The sequence below is a fragment of the Aspergillus karnatakaensis genome (assembly GCF_047715665.1).
Source record: "Aspergillus karnatakaensis strain CBS 102800 unplaced genomic scaffold BJY04scaffold_45, whole genome shotgun sequence".
In the NCBI taxonomy this organism is placed as follows: domain Eukaryota; kingdom Fungi; phylum Ascomycota; class Eurotiomycetes; order Eurotiales; family Aspergillaceae; genus Aspergillus; species Aspergillus karnatakaensis.
This window is the reverse complement of record NW_027395757.1, coordinates 126,051-148,237: the sequence shown is the minus strand read 5'-3', so window position 1 is coordinate 148,237 and position 22,187 is coordinate 126,051. Positions and strand designations below refer to the sequence as shown.

Here is a 22,187-nt window from a genome sequence, read left to right as displayed (position 1 = left end):
TGAGAGTTTAATTGCTACGAACTGGAATGGGACGAGAACTAATCCAAAGTCAAGACTGACGGCTTTTATAACATACATACAGAGAAGTAAAGAAAAAAAAAAACGACAAAGATGTAGAATTCGAGCTCCTACCGGAAGAAGCCATAGAGATCGGCTTACTTCACAAGAATTGAAACGGGGCAATAAAGAACACGATAGAACATATCTAATATACTTGAGCTCGTAGGAGATACGGTTGTTGACTTTGCCCGTAGCGTTGCTGGCGTCCCGTTCAAAAAACCACCCGTGCTTCTCCAACAGTCTTCTATAGCCGCTTAAACGACGCGGCGGCGCCAGTGGCCGAGAACTGGAGCACTGCGGGTCACGAAGCCAGTAGGCTTGGGGACACCGCTGGGCCAGGTGCCATTGTAGTGAGGAGAGGGAGTTGGGTAAGGGGCGGGAGAGGGGGAAGGCGTGTGGATGGGAGTGGACGTGGGGATAGGGCTCTCGTCCTCGTCCTCATCACAGTCTTCATCATCTTCGTAGTCGTCGTCTTCATCCTCGTCGTAGTCCTCATCACAGTCCTCATTGTAGTCCTCGTCGTCCTCAGCAGAGCCGTCGCCGGAGCCACTGTCAGATCCGTTGTCAGATCCACTGTCAGAGCCACCCGGGCTAGGGCTTCCAGTCTCTTCAGGGCTTGTGGAAGAGTGGTGCTCGTTGGTATCGGGAGCGGTGATGGATGCAGAAGGTCCGGTGGTCTAGAGTTATTAGTACATGATATACAAGAAATCAGAGCTACCGTACCACAGTGACAGTGAAAGACTCTGTTACAGTAACAGTAGCAGGCCCGCTGCATTCTCCAGAGCCAGAGTTGCCAGAGCCAGAACCAGAGCCAGAAGTCTGCTCGGGGCCAACAGAGGTAACGGTGCGGATATTTGTCGTGGTGGAGGTGACGGTAGTGTCAGCGCCGGACGATCCCGTGCCGGTGGCGTAGGCACCAGAAGAGGTCTCAGTGGAGTCACCACCTGGAGAGAGAGTCTAGTTGACCGGTCAGCATAAGAGTTTTCCACTACAAATGGAGTGCATACCTCATAGACAGTCTCGGTGCGAGTAGAAGTACTGTGAATGGTGGTTGTAACCACGCTGGTGACAGTATTACCGGTGCTATCAGTGGTTGTAATGGTCACAACCTCTGTGCTGGGAGCGTCGGTCTCAGATCCAATGCTTGAGGTTCCCGGCCCGCCGGTAGTGGTAGGATTGCTAGGACCGGGAACGGTAGGCACAGCAACAACAGAGGAGCTGGGTGAAGTTGGGATGACCGGAATGGACGATCCAGGAGTCGGGATGATAGGCACAGATGCACTAGGAGAGGTCGGGATGACTGGCACCGACGAGCTAGGAGGAGAAGGAATCACAGGCACAGAACCTGGAGGAGTTGGAACCACAGGTGCAGGCGAGCTGGGGGTTTCAATGAGAGGTGGGGGTTCGACAACAGGAGGAGTCTCAATACCAGCGGCCTCAGTGGAAGAAGAAGCTGGGACGGGATAAACAGTGAGGGTCGGCGTCGGCGTCGGCGTCGTCAGGCTTTCGGAGGGCAATTGGCCACCAGGACGGCCATGATGCCCAGGACGACCATGATGGCCAAAGGTCGCCTCACCAGTGGCAGCCAGAGCACCGAGGACGGCGAAAGAGAGCTTGGCATTGAACTTCATCGTGACGGTTTTGACAGTCAATGTCTTCCTGTGAGGTAAAAGAGAGCGAAAGCGAAATCAATCCGCGAGGGAAACAGGATGTAAGGAGTGACTGGAAAGAATGAACGTGCCTTTGACACAGAATGGACTCTACCAGAGAGATGGGATGAAGAGAAGAAGAAGAAGAAGAAGAAGAGGAAAAGAAAAAGAAGTGGTGGGGAAAAGAAGAGAAGAGAGGAGATGAGGAAGTGTTGCGTTTGATTAAATCCCGTCTGAAGACTGACGCCTCCGGGACGGCCCCAATTGACGGCCAGGCCCTGGTCTGGCAAATCTGATGGTGCTCCAAGTTACAATCATTTGACAATAATACGCCGATATTATGGCTGAGATGAGATCTCATTAGCTGTGCTTATTGTTAGGCTTCTGATATTGAAGGGGGGCCCGCTTATAATCTCGCTAGTCGAAGCCAAGGTGATGAGGTTGTTTCATCTCCCTCTGCTCCACCCATGCTTCATCTTATTCTTCTCCTCCATCACCTCATATTGACTATGATGGGTCTATCTATCTATCTCAGGAGGATGGCTTGAGGCAGATTTTAAGGCTGAGCGCAGGCCACCGGCAGAAGGCTGACGCTGGTGATGCATCGAACCTCGTAGTATGCCCCTCCTGTACGGACTACGGAGTAGTACCCCCTGCACGTTCCAATTGTGCCGATCATTTAGGACGTTGTATACCAAAGTGGGGACCGCCTGGACAGTGGCCTTTTATAACTACGTATCGCCCTCAAAGCATCAACGATCCCACGGAACGGACTAGTAAATAAGAGAAATGATGGAAAACTGGTCTAAAGATTCGAAGTTAACCAGGTACCGGTACGCCCGAGTATGACATAGATGGCATCTCGGCAGGGACTGCACCAGTGTTTCAGACCGAAAGGGCTTCGGGCCAGAGGTTTTATACTACCTCAGCCACCTCATCTCACACCAGGCCAATAATTGCGCCCTGTAGTTCCGGTAAAGATAAATCCAATTTCAATCAAAACTCATGTTGGAACCACCTTAGAAGAATATCATACGGGCTTGAGCTGCTGTTGCCGTACGGTAAATCTTATACTCCGAAGTACGAGGTACTACATTCGGCACGCCGGTTAACTACCGGCTTATGCAGATTACCAACTTCAAACCCTAGAAAGGTTGAGACTAACCGTTTCATCATACGACGAACGAAAGCCTGGTCTGTTCTCATGGTGAAACCTCTCCATGTTCTGAGGTAGTAGCAGTGTGTATCCAAGCGTCTGACCTAAGTTGCTGTTGCCGTTCAATGCCCCGCTCGGCACAGGGCAGGCCTACTAGTTAGTTACTCCATGGCACAGGCAGTGATCGAAACAGCCTCTCCCAACGGTTCGCCATTTTCTCAAAACAGACTGAAATGGAATCTACGTTCCAGTCCCTTAGGGCAGAATATGCTTCAGCTCTGAAACGTTTCGACGAGTCACCCAAGAACTTCGAGATCATCGCTTCTGTCCCTGATGAACCCCGCGCCGCATCTCCTGTCGAGGAAGCTCTCTATGTGCTAGACTCATCCTTCAACCCTCCAACACTCGCCCATCGTCGAATTGCAAGTTCTGCTATCAAGGATCATCCGCGGAGACCGTCACGTCTCCTCTTACTTCTCGCAACCCAAAATGCAGACAAACCCTCTAAACCGGCCTCGTTCGAGGACCGGTTGATTATGATGATGCTATTTGCCCAAGATCTTCGAGAATTCTTGAAATCAGAGCTTTCTGCTGCAGATCACGAATTCATTCCACCAGTTGACGTTGCCGTAACCAAAAAGCCTTACTTTGTGGACAAAGCGGCGGAAGTCGAGTCCGCTAGCATCTATCCCCCGTCACTTGAGCAGGTTCATCTAACTGGCTACGATACTTTGATCCGGATTTTCAACACCAAGTATTACCCACCGGAGCATACTCTTGCGCCGCTAAAGCCCTTTCTCTCTAAACACCGGCTGAGAGTCACTATGCGCCCGGATAGCGAGTGGGGTGGCAAAGCCAAACAGGAAGCATATCTCGATGACCTAGCTCAAGGCCGAAGAGACAGCGAGGGAGCCCAGCGGGAATGGGCACAACGAATCTGCCTAGTGGAAGGGAAAAGACCAGAAGAGCCCTCTATAAGCTCGACAAAGGCGCGGAAAGCCATGGAGACGAATATCGAGGATCTTGACTGGTTGGTCCCTGGCAAGGTTCGAGATTTCATTTTCCTGAGCCAACCTTACTCGGTGTAACCCTCCCTCAAGCGTAGACATAAAAACATCAACTCCAACAGAACACCATAGCCATGCTCCAACCCATCTAGTATACATTCATTAAGAAATAATACATCTTGGCGTTCAATCCTCATCCTCCCGCTTGCCGAGGGTATAGGCCAACCCTCCACCAACCATATTGACCAAAGCGAGTCCCATAGTCGCGCCTCGCGTGATACCCCGGGCACCCCATTTCTTCATGAACGGCTGCCTCCGGCGACCCGCAAGCAGGAGATAGAGACCGGACCAAGCAGCACTGATACCAGCAGTATCAGTCTTGAATCCTTGGAGGTTTGCGTAGCTTGTGAAGAGGAGGACCGGCGGGAAGAGCATCGGAAGTGCTTGAAACGGACGCATGTACTGCGCTGTGATGAGGGTTGCCAGGAGCGTTGGGGGGAACGAGTTCTCTTTTGGTCATTGATCTTTAGCAATTTGTTCCTGGTATAGCAATACAATTGCGTTTGATATCGTGGCTTACCTCCCCATGCTCTGAACTTCTGCACGAGCGTTTGCTTGGTTTCGTCCAACGTGGAGTTTGAGCCGGCCATTGCGTTCTGAATTGTTGGTACAATTGTAGAGTTAGGATCTTGAGTATTGAAACTAAAGTCAGGCTGCAGCGAATATCCTAGACCAAGAATGATGATGAAATCAAGAAGAAACTTGGATAGCTCTGTTACATCAATTCACCGCCCACAAGACATGCGTCCCTCAACGGGCCTTAGCGCAACCGAACCTCCTCCAGAATCTCACCACGTTTATCAATCGCCATATCTCCGCCAACCCCGGCACTCTCCACCTGTCATTTCTACTGGTCGCTTTACTCATCTTCGTCTTCATCGCCTGGAGAGTTCAGCGGAAAGCAGCCGTTCCGATCTTTCCCCATCCTCGACTTTCGCCCCTCATACAGCTAGCACGCCACCAGTTCGCCATTCTTTGAAGCGGACCGATAGGATTCACTCGATCGCTCTAGGCCTTTTCCAAGGCCTCCAAATCATGCCGTCGGCTACCTCGTCTGGAGCTGACACCGGCGGCTCTGCCAAATCTCGGGAACACAACCAAGGAAACCAAGACCGCAAATACACACCAGAGCAAAAGGCTGCGGTACTCCGGATACGAAAATGCACAGCCACAGCATTTTACGAGATTCTATCTGTAGAGAAGACAGCAACTGATAATGAGATCAAGAAGTCATACCGGAAGCTGAGTCTGTTGACGCATCCTGATAAAAATGGGTGCGAGGGAGCGGATGAGGCGTTCAAGAGTGAGTTATACACATACGGTCAAATCGCGGGCGTTTTCTGACAATCAATGGCATAGTGGTTTCACGCGCTTTTCAGGTTTTGTCGGATTCAGATAAGCGGGCCAAGTACGATAAGTTTGGCGGGGATCCCGACAGTAGGTTCCAGCCGAGTGCTGGACCTTCAGGTGCCTCGCCTTTCAGCGGGTTCTCTGGTGGTGGGTTCCCTCGAGGAGGCGCTGGGTTTGAGGAGGAGATATCGCCGGAGGAGCTGTTCAATCGCTTCTTCAATGGTGGCATGGGTGGTGGTTTTGGGCCGTTCGGTATGTGATGGCTGATAAGGCGTCTCACAAAATGAGTTTACTGATAATGGACTAGGTGGCCAGCAGTTTGTTTTCAACATGGGAGGAGGTCCTGGATTTAGGGTCCATCAGTTTGGCGGCAATCGACCTCGGAGGCGGCCTCGAGAAGGTGACGCACAGTCCGAGCCCGCACCATCCCTCTGGGCTACAATCCAGCAGCTTCTGCCCCTTATACTCCTATTCGTCCTCCCGTTACTCTCCTCCCTTTTTTCTGGCAGCGGCGCCCCCGCTGGCCCCTCATACACTTTCGTCCCTACTCCTCCTCATACCATGCAACGAACAACACCTGAGATCAAGATAGACTACTTCCTCAACCCGAAAGACGTGACCGACTATGGCAACCGAGATTTCCGCAATCTAGACAAACAAGTGGAGGTGAATTTTGTGAAGAATCTGAGGTGGGAGTGCGAGAGCGAGATAAATGCTCGTGACCGGATGATCCAAGACGCTCAGGGCTGGTTCTTCCCAGATGTCGAGAAGATGAAGGCGGCCCGATCAATGGAGATGAAGAGCTGCCAACGACTGGAAAGCTTACCGCTACGGAGGAAGTACTAAGTAATGTGAGATGATCTCCTCTTCTTTGGTGCTACCTGGTTTATATGTAATTCATTGTTTCTTTTACCCTTCATCATTATTGGCGGCTTGACAAGATATCAGTGATTGAAGATTTGATAGCGTTGCATGAAATGTGATTCTCCGATGTTAAAGACCTAAAGCTACAGATACTAGATTACAGTGTAGCCTTTTCTACAACAGGCAGGGAACGGTGAATTCCCTCCCGTAAGAACCCCGGTCGTGTGGGGAGTGCTTGTAGGTATTGGATCATTTGGATGTAGATTGATGCGGGCGACATCTCCGGCTCACTTAGTAATATTCAGCGGGCGAATCTCAGCGACCATCACAGAATCTCCGCCTGATGACCAGCATCTCTCTGCCTATACTCCGGCCAGCCTTTCGCTTGTTTTGATTTTGGGCTGTCATCTCCGTTGGCTTACTTTTCTATTATTTATACCGAGCCCTCTGGACGCCATTAGATTTTCCGTTGCGATTTAAGCAGCTCTTAACTTGGTACGGCAGCCGCATCGACCCCCGGTCATCGAGCATGGGAGATAACATCTCCGAAGCGGAGAGGGTTCGTTTGCCTGTTATGAACCCTCTGTCTTTCTATCACACTCTGGATGCTTATTTTCATGTCCCTAGATCCGCAATAAGCGTCTCGCGAAAATTGCAAGTTCAGCTGCCGCCGCGCAAACAGCCAACGAGCAGTCCTCCGCGGCCTCTGCTCCTCAGGCTCCAGAAGCTTCGCAGCAACAGACCAGCAGGAGCAGTACGCCATCAAAACCAAGACTAGAACAAGAAGAATCAGAAGGGAAGCGAGTTAAGATAACACCAACGGCCTCAGCGCCCGCTCGCTCACAGTCCGTTACGCCTGTCTCAAACACCCCGCCTCCCGCAAAGGCAGAGGACACGCTCGAAGCCTTTGAGGACCGTACATTAAGCGCCTTATTTAAGTTTACATTGGATGAGAACCGGCAGAAGGATATACACGGACAGAGGTTGACCTATCTCCCTGGCGTACGGAGCGAGCTAGAGGAGCAGGATCAGAAATTGCGGATTAATACCTCCGTACTAGACCAGGCTCTTCTAGAAGCGGCATCAAACCAGCCAGATGGGAAGCCTCTGGACTATCTACTACCATGCTGGAAACGGGTAACGAGACTGCACAAGGGATTCCGCAAGGCTCGCGCGGATGACCCCAAATTCGAGGTGATATGTGAGGCTCGGCGCTTGTGTATGAGCTACTGCTTGTTTGCTCTGACGATGCCGGAGATGTTTGGGTGTGTACTTTCTCTGGCTTTGGTTGGGGAGATAGTTACTGATCCCAATGCTGCAGGCTTGATCCGTCTGGACGGTCACCTATAAAACCCTATCTCCTCTTGGACCCGGAAGATGACAAGGGCGTGGATCTTGAGTTCTTGAGTGAAGCCGTCAAGAGGTTCGAGGAGGATGATACCATCATGCCCTCATTCATTGCAGCTGTCGAAGAATTGAGCCGGGAATTATCCTCGATGGACATTGGCGATGACTATAAGCCATATGTGATAGTATGTTAAGAATGTCCTTCTTGTCGGAAGCATTTTCTCACACCTGACAGGCTTTGCGAAACCTTGTTCGCCATGCTGCCATCGCGTCGGCCATTACCGAGTCTTCAATTTTCAACGCAACGCGAGATCCCGCCCGATTCGAGCAAGACACCCTCCTCGGACCATGGTTCCGCTTGTCCCCGCTCCAGAAGAGTGCTACATTGTCGTTCTTTTCAAGTCCGAAGACACGGGACCAGGGATACATATCTAACGCGCAGCAATCGCTCCGTATGGTGCAGCAATTACTCAGTTCGGATATCCTCGATATCGCGAACCATATGGTCCGGGCTTCCCAAAATGCTAGAAATAGGATTCTGGACTGGTTCGCCACTGCTTTGAACATTAATCACAAACGGCGGGCAATGCAGGTTGATCCCAATACTGTTTCTTCTGATGGATTTATGCTCAATCTTACGACATGTCTGGACCAGCTCTGTCAGCCTTTCATGGATGCGAACTTCACCAAGGTAAGCTTACACACTCTTCTGGATACACCACGCTAAAATCGTGGTAGATCGACAGGATTGATATCGAGTACCTGCACCGGAATCCTCGTGTGGATATGAAAGATGAAACTAAAATTAATGCTGACCAACATGCCTCGGATGCGTTTTATGCCAAAAAACTGCAAGGGACCAACAACTTCATTACCGAGATCTTCTTCTTGACTGTTGCTGCTCATCACTATGGTAGTGAATCACTAACCTCCAAGCTGGAAATACTCGAGAAGGAACTGAAACGTATGGAGTCTACACTTGCCCAGTTCGAAGCAGAGAGGCACAAGTGGGTGAACAACCCGCACCAGCTCAGATTGTTCGAGACGCACTTGAAGAAGTACAAGGACAGGCTGGACCTGGCGCTAGCTTTGAAGTACAGTCTCCAGGGTGTGTTGTTCGATGATCAGTGGCAGTTCCGCTCTATGACGTTTATGCGTTATGTTATCGTTTGGCTCCTGCGAGTGGTGTCTGGCAAGAACTTTCCTAAAGAGCAGATCACCCTGCCTCTCCCCGAACAACCCGTGGAAGTGTTCAAGTTCCTCCCTGAGTACTTCCTGGACGACATTGTTAGCAACTTCAAGTTCATTATGTGGTCTATGCCCCAGATTATCACTGCCACTCAAGGTGACGAGCTGGTTATGCTATGCATTGCCTTTCTGGAAAGCTCAGAATACATCAAAAACCCCTATCTCAAATCAGGACTCATCTCAATCCTGTACCGAGGAACATGGCCTCGTCCTGGTGGCGCAAGCGGTGTTTTAGTTGACCTGCTCAATTCCATGCCTTTTGCTAATGAATATTTGCTGCATGCTTCGATGAAATTTTACATTGAAGCTGAACATACTGGTGCACACAACCAGTTCTACGATAAGTTCAACATTCGGTACGAGATTTTCCAGATTATCAAGTGTGTCTGGCCGAACACGCTCTACCGAACCAAACTTCTTAATCAGGCCAAGCGAAACCTGGATTTTTTCGTTCAGTTTGTCAATTTGCTCCTTAACGACGTGACCTACGTTCTTGACGAGTCTTTTGGAAGCTTCAAGACGATATATAACACACAAGTGGAACTGCGCAGTGGAGGGGCTACTATGGAGGATACAGCGCGCCAGGAGAGGGAGGAGCGCCTTTCACAGGCGCAAAATAGTGCCAAAGCATACATGCAGCTGACGAACGAGACGGTGGCTATGCTGAAGCTATTCACAGAAGCTCTGGCAGAGTCATTCACTATGCCGGAAATTGTGCAAAGACTGGCAGACATGCTCGATTATAACCTCGATGCCATGGTTGGCCCGAAGAGCTCTAACCTGCGTGTCGAGAACTTGCACGAATACGGGTTCAGACCACGAGCCTTGCTCAGTGAGATTGTTGATGTTTATCTTAACCTGATGACAAAGCAGAATTTCATCGTTGCTGTCGCTCGCGATGGTCGCTCATATAAACCCGCCAACTTTGAGAAGGCCGCAGAGATCCTTCGCAAGTGGTCACTCAAATCACCTGAGGAATTGAAGCGCTGGGATCAGCTTCTTTTGAAAGTGAAGGAGGCGAAGGAAGCGGATGATCAAGCGGAGGAGGATCTTGGAGAGATCCCAGACGAGTTTTTGGATCCTCTTATGTACACATTGATGGAAGATCCCGTCATTCTCCCCGCGTCAAGGATATCTATTGACCGCGCTACGATCCGCTCCCACCTGCTCAGTGACCCGCACGATCCATTCAATCGAGTCCCATTGAAGATGGAAGATGTCTTGCCTGGTATGTCAACCTCTCACAACCATCTTTACTTCTTACTGACACTGACTTTCTTCCTAGATACGGAGCTCAAGACCAAGATCGAAGACTTTAAGCGGCAGAAGATTGGGGAGCGGCGAGGGGCTACGGCACAGGCAGGGGATGCGATGGACACGTCTACAGGCTGAGGGATTGACTACCCAGACTCCCACAATTGGGGCATAACGTGATACAAAACAATCTTTGATGCATTATGATGTCTTGCGGACTTTCTTTTTCTCGTAGATCATGTCACGTGGCTGGCTCACTGACATCACGAACCATCGATCTGATCGATCTCCGCTCTTAGGCCCGCCAACATCAGGATTCACCTCCCTTGTTTGTCGGGCAATTTCCTCTCTTTTTCATTGGGACGCCTAATTGTTCCTAGGGGATTGGATTTGCCTACTCATTTAAGGAGCGTGCCTACCCTACCCTGCTAGGTCACATCCAGACGCTGAAATCGTCTCTCCAACCCCAGCATCGCGCTCCACCCTAGCTCGAGCTACAAAGCTTGTTGTTTAGTTACCTATACAACGAAAATCATGGGGTCGTCACTTTCTTCAACGCTCAGTACTCTTCCTTCACTGCGAGACTTCAGCCCTCCTACACCTGAAGCTTATATAACTCTTCTTAACATATGGCAATATTTCCCCCTTGTAAGTCCTTCTCAAACAATGCAAAGCCCTCCACTAATGTATCTAGGTCACAATCGTCCAATGGCTCACCTCCTGGCACCCAGCAGGCAAAGGGTCCTCCAAAAACTCCCTGTTCAATCTCCCCGGCCGCATCGGCTGGTTCATCATGGAAATTACTGGCCCCGTTAACTTGCTCTACGTTCTGAGCACTCTACCCCCAAAGCTTAACATTCATATCCTACCTCTACCCAACAAGCTACTGGCTGGCTTATACGTCTTGCATTATCTTAACAGGGCTGTAATCTCGCCATTCTTCGCGGCCCCAAGCATGAGCCCTATCCACGCGTTCATTGTCATCGCCGCGATGGCCTTCAACTGGGTAAATTCGACTTGTCTAGCAGCCTGGTTAGTTGGGTATAATGTCACAACTGTGCCGGGGTATTACCCTTCAGCTTCAGCTGATGGGTTAGGCCTTGCAAGTCCCGAGAAGGTTCTCGAGGAGAGCCTAACAAGCACTGCAGGAACATCACTTATGCTCCCCACCATCGGCCTCGTCCTCTTCTTCACAGGCATGGTAGGAAACATCCACTCCGAGAGAACGCTCTTCCGCCTCCGCCGTGAAGCAGCAGAAAAACAGACATCCCAGGCCGCATCTAAAAAGGATGACAAACGGCAAGATCCGGAGGGCCGCAAGACCAACAAATACGCCAAAGTATACACAATCCCACCCGCCAGTGGCGTTTTCAGTACAATTCTCTACCCGCACTACGTCTTTGAATGGCTCGAATGGACCGGCTTCGCCTTGCTCGGAACAACAGTCTTCCCAACCCTAACTTCCCCTTCTATCATCCCCGACGTACTTAGTACATCCTCCGCACCACCTCCCAAGCTGCCACCCTCGGCTCTCTATCTGAACGCGCTCTCTGGATTCCGTTCAAAGGAGACTCTAGGCCTTGGGTTCGAGCAAGGGTTGCAGCTTGCACCATGGCTGAGACCGATTGTCTGGGCAGCGGGGAAGTTGAGAGTCCCCGTATTGCCGCTGCCGGCCATTATTTTTGTGGTTAATGCAGTTGCGAACATGTTGCCACATGCGCGGTGGGGAAGGAAGTGGTATGTTGAGAGGTTTGGGGAGGGGCAGGTTAAGGGCCGAGGGGCGGCAGTGCCGTTTGTTCCCTGGTTGTAGGGTTTGTTCTTCGTTATGGTATAGTTATCGAATATTGGTGAGGGGAAAAGTGGTTGGGAGAATTAAAGGATTGAAGGATTGCAGGAATGTAGGAATGTGGCTTCGAATGGAACTCAGAGGGCCGAACTGTATCATTCAATGTCTGTTTTAGTGTATTGACTTTGTATTATTATGTAATTTTATTTTAGCCTATTCGTGTTGCTGAATCTTTTGGAACTTGACAGCTAGCTAGTCGGCGTTCGGTAACAAATGTGTTCTTTCCAGGTTCGTATAGCATGAGTTCAATCTTCCAGGGCAGGTTTGTTTCCTGAACGCATTCAGCAACCGAACTAGGTAGCCTTACTCCTATTAGTTATGGCCAACGGGTTTGAACTCCTAGCAAGTGGGTAGCTCTGGCTTTTTTCAAGTAAACGATAGCCCAACGAAAGATGACATAACTCCACCAGCATCAGGACAGTGTAAGGTCTATTTGGAGTGAGCTCGCCAAAACGAACTGCCGCGGAAAGAGAGAGGAGGCCGTTGTGTATTGAGTTGATAAAAGATATACAATATACTACTACGTGTCTACAATGTGGTAGAGGGGAGGAAAAGAAATCTCAGTGAGGTATTGTATTGACCTCCAGTGTGATATACACATTGTTGAAATATATGAAACATCGGCCAAACCGGCCACCACCAACGTCCCCATTCATGCTCAGTTTTCCCAAAAGATAATTAGAAAAGACTCCCATACCAGGGGGATGTCGATGCTTGGCTTAACGCCGATGTTGAAATCGTAAAATGTTGAACTCCGTTATCCCCATTATGTTTCTAATGTAACCCCGAACCCATATGTTGAACTTTTGGTATCATCATCATAACTCATTAAAGAGATGAAAGGTTGTTGTTGTTTTCATCCCTATCGGGACGACATGGTTGACAATGTCGTCCCCACCTTGGGTATTAAGTGTAAGATTTATTTGGCGTGCTTCTCACGGAAGAACTTGGCCGCGTTGACCATGTTGGTGAGAGCAGCCTTGGTCTCGGGCCACTGACGGGTCTTCAGACCGCAGTCAGGGTTGATCCAGAGCTGGTCGGGACGCAGGTAGGCCAGCATCTCCTCGACACGGTCCTTGATCTCCTGCTCGCTGGGAACACGGGGAGAGTGGATGTCGTAGACACCAGGACCGATGTGGCGGGGGTAGGCCTCGTCGATAAAGACCTTGAGCAGCTTGGCGTCAGACTTGCTGTTCTCGATGGACAGAACGTCAGCATCCAGGGCAGCGATGGCGTGGAAGAAGTCCTGGAACTCGGAGTAACAGAAGTGAGAGTGGATCTGAGTGCCGTCGGTGACACCGCTGGTAGACAGACGGAAAGCGGAAACGGCCCACTGGAGGTAGTCCTCGCGCTCCTTGCCAGCACGGAGAGGAAGACCTTCGCGGAGAGCAGGCTCGTCGACCTGGATGACCTTGACACCAGCCTCCTCGAGGTCAACAACCTCGTCACGGAGAGCCAGAGCCAGCTGCTGAGCCTGCACAGACTGGTGGACATCGTCACGAGGGAAGGACCAGCGGAGACAGGTGATGGGTCCAGTAAGCATACCCTTCATGGGCTTGGAGGAAATTGACACGGCGTACTTGGACTCCTTGACGGTCATGGGAGCGGGGCGAGAAATGTCACCGACAATGATGGGAGGACGCACGCAGCGGGAGCCGTAACTCTGAACCCAGGCGTGGGTGGTGAAGACGTAACCGGTGAGACGCTCACCGAAGTACTGGACCATGTCGTTACGCTCGGGCTCACCGTGGACCAGAACGTCGAGACCAAGCTCCTCCTGAATCTTGACAACATCTTGGATCTCCTTCTCAATGAACTTCTCGTACTCCTCCGCAGTGATCTCACCCTTGGTGAACTTGTTACGCTGGATACGGATGTCCTTGGTCTGAGGGAAGGATCCGATGGTGGTGGTGGGGAAGAGAGGAAGGTTGATAGACTTGGTCTGCTCAGCAAGACGAATAGGGAAGGGAGACTTGCGGTTGTGCTGCTCAGAGGTGACAGCGGCCTGGCGCTCCTTGACCTTGGGGTCGTTGGTGCGCTTGGAGGAGGCACGAGCCTGGACAGACTTGGCATTGGCCTCGAGCTGCTCACGAACAGCAGCGGGGCCATCAGTGACAGCCTTGGCAATGACAACAACTTCGCTGGTCTTCTCGATGGCGAAGCTGAACCAATCTTGAACTTCAGGGTCAAGGTTCTTCTCGCTGGCGAGGGTGTGGGGAACGTGGAGCAGAGAGCTGGATGTGGAGACAATCACACGCTCCTTGCCAAGCTTCTGGATGGCAAGCTCAACCTTCTCAATAGCAGCCTTGAAGTTGGTCTTCCAGATGTTACGGCCGTCAACAACACCAGCAGAGAGGACCTGCTTGTCGCCAAGAGCAGCAATGACAGACTCAAGCTGTTCAGGGTTGCGGACGAGATCAATGTGGATACCGTAAAGGCTCTGGAGGGCGGGGAGGACGTCAATGTTGTGGACAATGTCACCGAAGTAGGTGGCAAGGACAAGACGGGGGGCCTTGTCACCGAGAGCACCGAGCTTCTCGTAGGCAGGCTTGAAAGCAGCCTTGGACTTGAGGGGTAGGTCGAAGACAAGGACAGGCTCGTCAATCTGGACATCCTCAACACCAGCCTCCTTGAGCTTGGAAAGGAGCTCGACGTAGAGAGGGAGAAGCTCATCGATCTTTGTGATGGGGTCAACAGACTGACCACGGTCGGCCTTGGCGAGGGTCAGGAAAGAGACGGGACCGAGGATGACGGGGCGGGTGATGACACCAGCCTCCTTGGCCTCAAGGTATTCGACAACAGGCTTGGGGTTCTCAGCAAGCTTGAAGGTCTGGTTGTCCTGGAGAGTGGGCTTGACGTAGTGGTAGTTGGAGTCAAACCACTTGACCATCTCAAGGGAGGGGACATCAATGGCGTCCTGGCCATCCTTGGCGGGCTTTTGGAGACCACGGCCCATGGCGAAGTACTCGTCAAGGGGGTGAAGCTTGTACTTGGTGTAACGCTCAGGGATGACACCGAAGAGCTGGATGTGGTCAAGGACCTGATCGTAGAAAGCGAAGTCATTGCTGGGGATGATGTCGACGCCAGCATCCTTCTGGATCTTCCAGTGCTCAGCACGCAGTCTCTTTCCCTCGCTCAAGAGCTCATCACGGGAGATCTTGTCACCCCAGTAAGCTTCGGTGGCCTTCTTGAGGTCACGAAGCTTTCCCATGCGGGGGAAACCAAGAACGGCGCTGCAAAGAGAGCATGTTAGTACTTTGCATGAGCAGAGGGCAGGGAATCCAGAGGGACATACGATTGAACCATCCTGACAGATATGTGTGTAGAAAAGAGGGAGGAGATAAGGTGGGGGGCGGGGTCGAAAGAAAAGAAGAGAGAAAATAGCTGAGAAGCAAAAGGATGAAGCAGAAGAGAAGTAGAGGGAGAACAAGAGACTATTCACAAGAATCTCTTGTAGAGAGGGAGGATGAGAGAAGGGAAAGAGGGATGAAGAAAGAAGGAAAGGAGGAAGAGAGAGGGAGGAGGGCGAGCAGTAAATATATGGAGGGGAAAAAGTCCAGTCGAGTCCCGCCTTTCCTTCGGTGTGGAATCGGCGAATCAGAAAGACCGGAGGCGGGGTATGCTACGTACGCGCTCGTATCTTACCATACGGCGGTCTATCAGGCACAGATCCCTGTCTGCAATTCTGAGAAGTTACAGGATTGCAGGATCTTATAATGGTCCAACGACTGTATAGCCGTACCCTCCTAGTCATCTAATCTCTACACTCCTCGCATTGGCCTCTACAGCAGCCTGGTTGTAGCGTTCCATGGCTGTCAGCCCGAAATGGCGTGATACCAAACCATGAGCTGTCCAGTTCGCGTCAGACTCAGACAGCAGTAAAATACCCCGTTCTAGCTCCGGGATCGGCGACTTTATTAGGGTCTGCGAGGTCTAGTTCAGGAGTATTTCAGACTTCAGAGTGAAAATTTCTTCGATTCAAGGCGAGATTGTTCATCTGTATCTATTTCCAGCTAGGAAAGTAGTAATCAGTCCTCTGCCATAAGAGACTCAGGGAGCATTGTAGAGAATGGCGGTCAATCTGCTTGTTGATTAGGAAGTAGTAGTCCCAGTAGTGCCCGCGGGCACCTGGGCAAGGGCTCCAGCAGGCAGGGCAGGGCTGCTGGTCGTGCCTTCCCTTTCTGGCCGGAAAACGCTCCTGCCCCCTCGACATGATGAGCATCAAGAGAAGGCATCTCATAGCCAACAAAATGGTTTCACCATTTCATTTCATCTCCGAGGCTCATTCTAATGAACCTCGCTATTCTGGCCGCACCGCCGCCACACCTCAATGGGGTTCTTTTTCTGTCCCCGGCTCCGAAGGTATGGAGGTGTCTCGGATTCTTCAGACTCGGTGGCTTCGTACCAGCTGGACCGGATAGAGTCGTTAGCTCCCGCACATGAGTTTCCCGAAGGTAAGACTGGCCATTGCCTGCCTGGCCAACACTTTGACATGTAAAGGGCTGTCCTCGTCGACAGATGAGCGGGCTCGACATGAACGCATAAGTACTTCTTCTGGCGGCCTGTCGGAAAGGCTTCGCAGGCGGTTCTCCCGGGACGTCAGATACATATACCAACCACCCAAGAAGTCGGATCAACCAGGAAAGATTCCATTTTTGCATGTTCCGAGCAAACGACCCGCGGCTTCGTATGATCTAGGAAGCAGCCTAATGAGTGAGAGGGGATATGACAGCGATGCACAGTTTATCGCTACACCCAACCATCCGACTTATACCACAGAGAACCCTGCCGTCAAGTCTAGGAATGGATTAGCGATATCTCCTCGCCGGCTGCCTTTGCCCCCTCCGCAAGAACCCCACATGAGAATGACCGGCGAGGCCCCCGTCGGACTAACAGTAGAGATTAAGGATGTGGCAGATGAGCAATCCTTGTATCATCCGGAGGGAGGAGTTTCTCAATCATCCTGGCGCTCGCGAGAACATGAACATAGGCTTCCGCCAGCTACCCAAGGGTCCCATTCTAATCTACACGGCATAGATCTTAGCAGCCCACCGAGCAAATCCTCAAGCCCTGGTTCCAGCGGAGGCAGAGTGCGGCCGCAAGAACGGCCAGCACCACTGCCTCTAAGAGTCCAGGAAATCCATCGCCAGCATACCACGGTAGGCTCGGCGAGGCCCACAATGTCTGGTGGAGGCAGCTTTGAGGATAGTATAAGTCAACGTCCTGGCCAGACTCACGATGCTGGAGTGCCCGGCTACACTAATCACCACGGACCACAGCAGCAGGCATATACCACGTCCGCAGACTCTTTGACCGGGTGCCCTCCACAGATTTCAGTAAGAAAGCGACGCCAGCGGCGCCGAAAGGAAATAGCACAAGACGAGCAATCGGTGCACCTGGGCGAGATGAACATTTCGAGGATGCTCGCTTCATCCGGTTCAACTTCTCAAATAATGATACCCCAGGATGCTGCACACGACGACAATCCGTCGACTAGCAACACGGGGACCTGGAATACCAATCGATACCAAGCACCTACCCATCTAACCTCGAAGCCGCCGATTTGGGTTGCACCAACAAGCCCGATGACTCCGTCGAGTACAATTAAGAGACCACATACGCCCAATACCAGCGAACCGTCAATAGGTCACGATGTCCAGCATGATCTTTCCCGCGATCCTTCTGGTAATATACCATCGAGTCGACGATGCCTGCCTTTGCAAACGAAAGATGCACAGAGCTTGAATACTGAGCATGCGTTTGCCCCTGTTGGAAAAGAGTCTCAGGCGTTGAGAAGCAAGTTTACCGAAAAGTTTGGATGGAATCGCACACTGGACCCTGTTAACCACGATTCTTATGAAGACGACAATGTCGCTTCTCCCCGGAAGATAAGTATCGGGTGGATGTCTGAAGGTCGACGAATTGGGTATGGCTACGAGCTTGTCCCACCGGAACATGCGGGCGAGGAACACGGCCAAAATGCATACCGACCCGGGGCGCTCGAAAATTGTGGCTCTGTCGGTGACAGCCCCATGGAATCACTCGGTGGGAGTATCACTGAGCGCACTGGCGTACATAGGTCACCTTTGTTTGGGGGAAGTGATAGAGGGCTCGCAAAAGGAAGCGAGTCAAGCTTTGATATCTCAACTATCCTTCAGAAACTAAATCTTCCCCGCTGGACTGGCGCAAACTTTGCTCTCAGAACAAGCAATAATAGCGATGCAGGAAGCTGTGAATCCGGTGGTTCTTCTCTGTTCAATATCCTGACAAATAGAAAGAAACCCCACGCAGAAACGGATTTCCCGCCGGATGCAGAAAACCCTTGGGAGTTTTGTTCATGGGTTCGCCCGGTACAGACCTCAAGCGGCCAACAAGTGCCTCAGCAAGATGGTCGGGATCATGCAGAAGCGGAGTTAATAGAGAAACTAACGACGCTGCGTCGCCGAGGAGGTGCATGGTCAACCAAACGCAAAGTCTCAGAAATTGCTCGCAACCTTGAGAAAAGGGCTGACCGAGCGGTAGCTAGACTAGCTGCCTCGACAGAACAATACCCCGTCGTGCAGCGAACGGCAACACGAGTTCTAAGACTCAGAGGACCTGGATGCAAGAGCCAACCAGATGGCATGCACGACAGTGATCCTATTTTTTCGGTAGATCAACTCGATGGTCCTCATGAGAACCGGAGCCCTCGTCTTAGACCTTCCGAACAAACGAGCTCGGGAACATCGGATGACTGGGACAGCTTGTACGAAGAGTGTCTCGAAGAGCATTCAATTCCCGAATAGGAACATTTGAGGACGGACTAAAAGACCATCACGGCCTGATAGATGATTATATCCTGTTATGACTCCCGAATAAGGGCATTCTGCAAGTCCATGTATGATTAGACAACGATGTACTCCTATAAAAAAAAAACTAAGAGTATTAATACCAAGAGTCGAATGAGAAAGAATGAGATACAATACCCTAACATTTGTCTTTAACGCTCGTAAGTGGTATAAAGTACAGAAACACTCATTTCCTCTGCCGTTTCGAGCTCTTATCGCTCGAATTGCTGAGAACACTAGCAGACCGCTTGTGGGAAACTTCCACCTGGTCTCCAGCCGAGGGCTCGCCATCCGCCGCAGATGATACCCCCTCACCAAAATTACCCTGTGAGGCACCATTCGCGGAATCAGGCACAGGCGCAGCTGGAATCGAAGCATCATCGTCATCCTGGTGTTCAGCCTTAACCTCGGGCTTGTCTCTCTCCCTCGCCTCCTTCGTCTTCCTCTCTCTTTCCTCTTTCGCGGATTCCAGCACGCGGATCTCGCTCTCAACTTTCTCGCTAACCTTCCGAGCATCAAGAAGGAGATTGACAGAGTGAATTAACTTCTCGAAATCCTTAACAACCCGCTCAGTGGGCATAACAAGACGGAGAGGAATCTCAAGCTCGGCAAGTGCAGCGGCCAGCTTTTGAGTCTGGACGTGGGATTTTGCCTGTGTGAGTTTCTGGGCACGGTCGCTGCGAAATTGCACGCCTGGGGCCAGTCGGTCGTGGTGTTGCAGGCCGTAGCGGGCTTCTTCAGCGGGGGTGAGGGTCCGCAGATTTTGCTGAGCGGCTTCTTTGTTTGCTGCGGCTGCGGCTGCGGCTGCGGCGGCTGCGGTGGCCTTTTTGGTTGTTGGCTGTTGGGCGGAGCTGCCGTTCGGTGTGTCTGCTCGGCTGCTGTCGCGTGCGCTGCCTGGGACGTTGGGGATGGGTGTTTGACCGCCTGGCGTGGGAACGATTCCTTCGGGGCCGAGGAGGGAGCGGCGTTTCTTGGATTTGTCTGCTTGAAGGAGAGTTTGGAGGAGGTGGGAGAGGCCTTGGCTGTTGTGGAAGTTTGTTGCGTTGGAGACGGTGATAGGGACGTCGAGGCGGGAGTAAAGTTCTCTGCGTTCGGTGACAAATTCTTGTTCATTGGCGGTAATGCGTTTGAGTTCTTCGAGGAGGATGGATTCTTCGCGGACTTCGTCGGCAGTTCGATTGAGTTGGAGGGCAGCGAGTTCCTTGCGGTGACGTTCCCTCTCCGCATCAAATTTCAGCATTTTCTCGTGCATATCAAATTCGGACTCATTCATTTGGGAAGGCGGGTGATCAAGGGCGAGCATTGAGGCGGCAACGAAGTAGTACCGGGATTTCATGTGCTCCATGGTTCGAACTTGCTTGCTAGGTACCAGTGCGGTCTCTGTATTCTCAACGGGTTGCGGATGGAAGTCATAGCGGTCTGCAATTACCACCCAGCGGAGGTCATATTCCTCGACCAGATCCATCAGATAGTCCGTCTCCTCACGCGACCACTCATCACTCCGAAGATGGCGGTTGTATTCATCCATAGTGTATCGCTTTGGGACCCGCGCTTTGATGTTATATTTAGCAAAAGCGGATTCATGTTCAACAGGCTTTGAATCACCCCGCTCCTCTTTCATCTGATCCCCATCCGTCTCTGCGCCCTCGATGGCCGGGAGGTTCGTAGTTTCTTCTTGTCGCTGCCAGTGTCGTAGAACAAGGCCGTCAGATCGGGCGCTATTCGAGAAAGAGGTTAGTTGCCTGCGCTTTGTTAGCGATTATTGACGCGACGTTTCGAGTGGCACTGCATACCAAGGCCGCACGCGAGCTTTAGTCTGCCATTTTGGGCGTCCCTTGTATCGGTTCTCGTTGATTGCGATCGGGGGTGCTCTTTCTCCTAACAATGCGAAAAGCTCACGGGTAATACCCTCTAGAATAAATGTCAGTTTTGTTGCGTAGAAAGCTGCGACCATTCATGACGTACCTGGCCTCTTCTCCACGAGCTTCTGCTTTTTATGAGGTCGCGGTTGGCCCTCCGCGGGCAAATCGAGCATGTCGCGCACATCGGCGGCAGCCATGACGGTACACCAGACCCTCTGAGGCGGTTCGGACGATATTAACGATATCAAGTCAAAGATGAATAATATGGTAGAGATCCGATGAAACAACCACGATCGGAGGAGACTTATATCGACAAAGAGATGATGAAGTGATTGTGAATCCGGAGGGTCGACGGAGGAATGAGAATTCGCGCCAAGGCTTTCGATCCGCCGGACTAGATCTGGACAGCATAACAATTCCACTGTAACTGCACCATCTCCCGCAACCTCGAAGACCCCCATTCCACCTCCTAGGCAGGGTCAATCGTCTTTTCTTTCTTCCTATCGCCATCATGGCTCCCGCAAAATCATCGGTTTCATGGCTTTCCTCCACTCTCGCCGTTTACGCCATCCTGTGTCTCTCCCTCCCGGTCAACGCACTCTACTTCTACGTTGATGGTCGTCAAACAAGATGCTTCTACGAGGAGCTTCCTAAGGACACTCTTGTCGTCGGTAAGCTCACCTACTTCATTGATATTCCCAGTCCATCCTCCTGATATCAACCCTCCAAAGTCGACCACCTCTGACCAGCCTGACCCTCATGCAGGAACCTACTCCAGCGAAGTGATTGACCAATCCTCAAACTCCGGCACCTACGCTGTCGACCCGAACATGAAGATGCTCATCACCGTCGACGAAGTCTTTGACAACGACCACCGCGTCGTTAACAAGCGCGATTCGCACGCCGGCCGCTTTACCTTCTCCGCCGCCGACCCCGGCAACCACAAGATCTGCCTGACCCCCGAGACGAACGCCGCGACAGGCGGGTGGCTTTCGGGCGCTCCTGCGGGCGCTGTTCGGGTAACATTGGATATGGCTATTGGCGAGACGAGCAAGATTGAGAGCGAGGACAAGGGCAAAATGACGGATTTGGTGCAGAGAGTTAAGGATTTGAACAGTCGGTTGCAGGACATTAGGCGGGAGCAGGTGTTTCAAAGGGTATGTTATCTATCTTGTCGTGACTTGGCTTTGGGATTGAGGGTACTAATGACGACATGGTGTAGGAACGCGAGGCTGAATTCCGTGATCAATCTGAGGCAACCAACTCTCGTGTCGTTCGCTGGACTCTTATGCAGCTCGCTGTTCTCTCGGTCGCTTGTGCCTGGCAGCTGTCTCACCTCCGGTCATTCTTCATTAAGCAGAAGCTGACCTAAGCAGCGGCATTGATGCCGATGCTAGAATATGAAGAAAAGGACTTGCTTGGTAGAGGGATCCTCGGCGGGGAGTGTTTGTGGTTTACTATTCATGATGAGTTCCGACTTTTGTGCGCGAAGTCAATGATATGATCCTACTACATAACGGGTTTCTTGATGATATGAGATCAAATGACTGTTCTACCGTCTTGTAAACCGGTTGATGAGCTGCAGTAAGCTGTTTGGAGCACTGGCCTTCGTATGGTCTACGACAGACTACTCTTCCTCGAGATATAGCGGGGAAAA

At 51.5% G+C, this 22,187-nt stretch overlaps 11 protein-coding genes across 11 annotated transcripts; 6 read left to right on the top strand and 5 right to left on the bottom strand.

The window, feature by feature from the left end:
- Window positions 1–49: 49 nt before the first annotated feature.
- On the bottom strand, window positions 50–1,867 carry BJY04DRAFT_195580 (uncharacterized protein). The gene is made up of 3 exons (XM_073712239.1): window positions 1,068–1,867; window positions 784–1,017; window positions 50–737 (listed from the first exon to the last, which is right to left on the bottom strand). The coding sequence occupies exons 1-3, from the start codon at window positions 1,689–1,691 to the stop codon at window positions 315–317; spliced, it is 1,281 nt and encodes a 426-aa protein (XP_073568349.1). The 5' UTR covers window positions 1,692–1,867; the 3' UTR covers window positions 50–314.
- A 910-nt stretch (window positions 1,868–2,777) lies between these two features.
- BJY04DRAFT_195578 (nicotinate-nicotinamide nucleotide adenylyltransferase) lies at window positions 2,778–4,678 on the top strand. The gene has a single exon (XM_073712238.1). The coding sequence runs from the start codon at window positions 3,099–3,101 to the stop codon at window positions 3,951–3,953; it is 855 nt and encodes a 284-aa protein (XP_073568347.1). The 5' UTR covers window positions 2,778–3,098; the 3' UTR covers window positions 3,954–4,678.
- BJY04DRAFT_110369 (uncharacterized protein) lies at window positions 4,006–4,678 on the bottom strand. Its single transcript, XM_073708134.1, has 2 exons — window positions 4,453–4,678; window positions 4,006–4,381 (listed from the first exon to the last, which is right to left on the bottom strand). Exons 1-2 carry the CDS (start codon window positions 4,520–4,522, stop codon window positions 4,059–4,061), a joined length of 393 nt encoding a protein of 130 aa, XP_073568348.1. The 5' UTR covers window positions 4,523–4,678; the 3' UTR covers window positions 4,006–4,058.
- A 44-nt stretch (window positions 4,679–4,722) lies between these two features.
- Window positions 4,723–6,368, top strand: BJY04DRAFT_195575 (J domain-containing protein). The gene is made up of 3 exons (XM_073712237.1): window positions 4,723–5,235; window positions 5,292–5,534; window positions 5,590–6,368. Exons 1-3 carry the CDS (start codon window positions 4,968–4,970, stop codon window positions 6,126–6,128), a joined length of 1,050 nt encoding a protein of 349 aa, XP_073568346.1. The 5' UTR covers window positions 4,723–4,967; the 3' UTR covers window positions 6,129–6,368.
- A 152-nt stretch (window positions 6,369–6,520) lies between these two features.
- BJY04DRAFT_195572 (ubiquitin-ubiquitin ligase UFD2) lies at window positions 6,521–10,217 on the top strand. Its single transcript, XM_073712236.1, has 6 exons — window positions 6,521–6,705; window positions 6,774–7,411; window positions 7,468–7,678; window positions 7,729–8,184; window positions 8,232–9,969; window positions 10,027–10,217. The coding sequence occupies exons 1-6, from the start codon at window positions 6,676–6,678 to the stop codon at window positions 10,131–10,133; spliced, it is 3,180 nt and encodes a 1,059-aa protein (XP_073568345.1). The 5' UTR covers window positions 6,521–6,675; the 3' UTR covers window positions 10,134–10,217.
- A 9-nt stretch (window positions 10,218–10,226) lies between these two features.
- BJY04DRAFT_110329 (3-oxo-5-alpha-steroid 4-dehydrogenase family protein) lies at window positions 10,227–12,040 on the top strand. Its single transcript, XM_073708133.1, has 2 exons — window positions 10,227–10,643; window positions 10,690–12,040. The coding sequence occupies exons 1-2, from the start codon at window positions 10,530–10,532 to the stop codon at window positions 11,803–11,805; spliced, it is 1,230 nt and encodes a 409-aa protein (XP_073568344.1). The 5' UTR covers window positions 10,227–10,529; the 3' UTR covers window positions 11,806–12,040.
- A 544-nt stretch (window positions 12,041–12,584) lies between these two features.
- Window positions 12,585–15,318, bottom strand: BJY04DRAFT_110327 (5-methyltetrahydropteroyltriglutamate--homocysteine S-methyltransferase). Its single transcript, XM_073708132.1, has 2 exons — window positions 15,137–15,318; window positions 12,585–15,074 (listed from the first exon to the last, which is right to left on the bottom strand). Exons 1-2 carry the CDS (start codon window positions 15,145–15,147, stop codon window positions 12,761–12,763), a joined length of 2,325 nt encoding a protein of 774 aa, XP_073568343.1. The 5' UTR covers window positions 15,148–15,318; the 3' UTR covers window positions 12,585–12,760.
- A 442-nt stretch (window positions 15,319–15,760) lies between these two features.
- On the bottom strand, window positions 15,761–16,148 carry BJY04DRAFT_195567 (uncharacterized protein). The gene has a single exon (XM_073712235.1). It carries the CDS (start codon window positions 16,079–16,081, stop codon window positions 15,845–15,847), a length of 237 nt encoding a protein of 78 aa, XP_073568342.1. The 5' UTR covers window positions 16,082–16,148; the 3' UTR covers window positions 15,761–15,844.
- BJY04DRAFT_229747 (uncharacterized protein) lies at window positions 15,761–18,639 on the top strand. Its single transcript, XM_073719129.1, has 5 exons — window positions 15,761–16,295; window positions 16,759–16,931; window positions 17,121–17,434; window positions 17,474–17,541; window positions 17,572–18,639. Exons 1-5 carry the CDS (start codon window positions 16,172–16,174, stop codon window positions 18,624–18,626), a joined length of 1,734 nt encoding a protein of 577 aa, XP_073568341.1. The 5' UTR covers window positions 15,761–16,171; the 3' UTR covers window positions 18,627–18,639.
- A 78-nt stretch (window positions 18,640–18,717) lies between these two features.
- BJY04DRAFT_195565 (SANT/Myb-like DNA-binding domain-containing protein) lies at window positions 18,718–20,847 on the bottom strand. Its single transcript, XM_073712234.1, has 4 exons — window positions 20,634–20,847; window positions 20,462–20,579; window positions 18,807–20,410; window positions 18,718–18,756 (listed from the first exon to the last, which is right to left on the bottom strand). The coding sequence occupies exons 1-3, from the start codon at window positions 20,725–20,727 to the stop codon at window positions 18,856–18,858; spliced, it is 1,767 nt and encodes a 588-aa protein (XP_073568340.1). The 5' UTR covers window positions 20,728–20,847; the 3' UTR covers window positions 18,718–18,756; window positions 18,807–18,855.
- Window positions 20,848–20,957: 110 nt separating this feature from the next.
- BJY04DRAFT_110309 (emp24/gp25L/p24 family protein) lies at window positions 20,958–22,186 on the top strand. Its single transcript, XM_073708131.1, has 3 exons — window positions 20,958–21,201; window positions 21,296–21,687; window positions 21,753–22,186. The coding sequence occupies exons 1-3, from the start codon at window positions 21,042–21,044 to the stop codon at window positions 21,900–21,902; spliced, it is 702 nt and encodes a 233-aa protein (XP_073568339.1). The 5' UTR covers window positions 20,958–21,041; the 3' UTR covers window positions 21,903–22,186.
- The last annotated feature ends 1 nt before the right edge of the window (window position 22,187 follows it).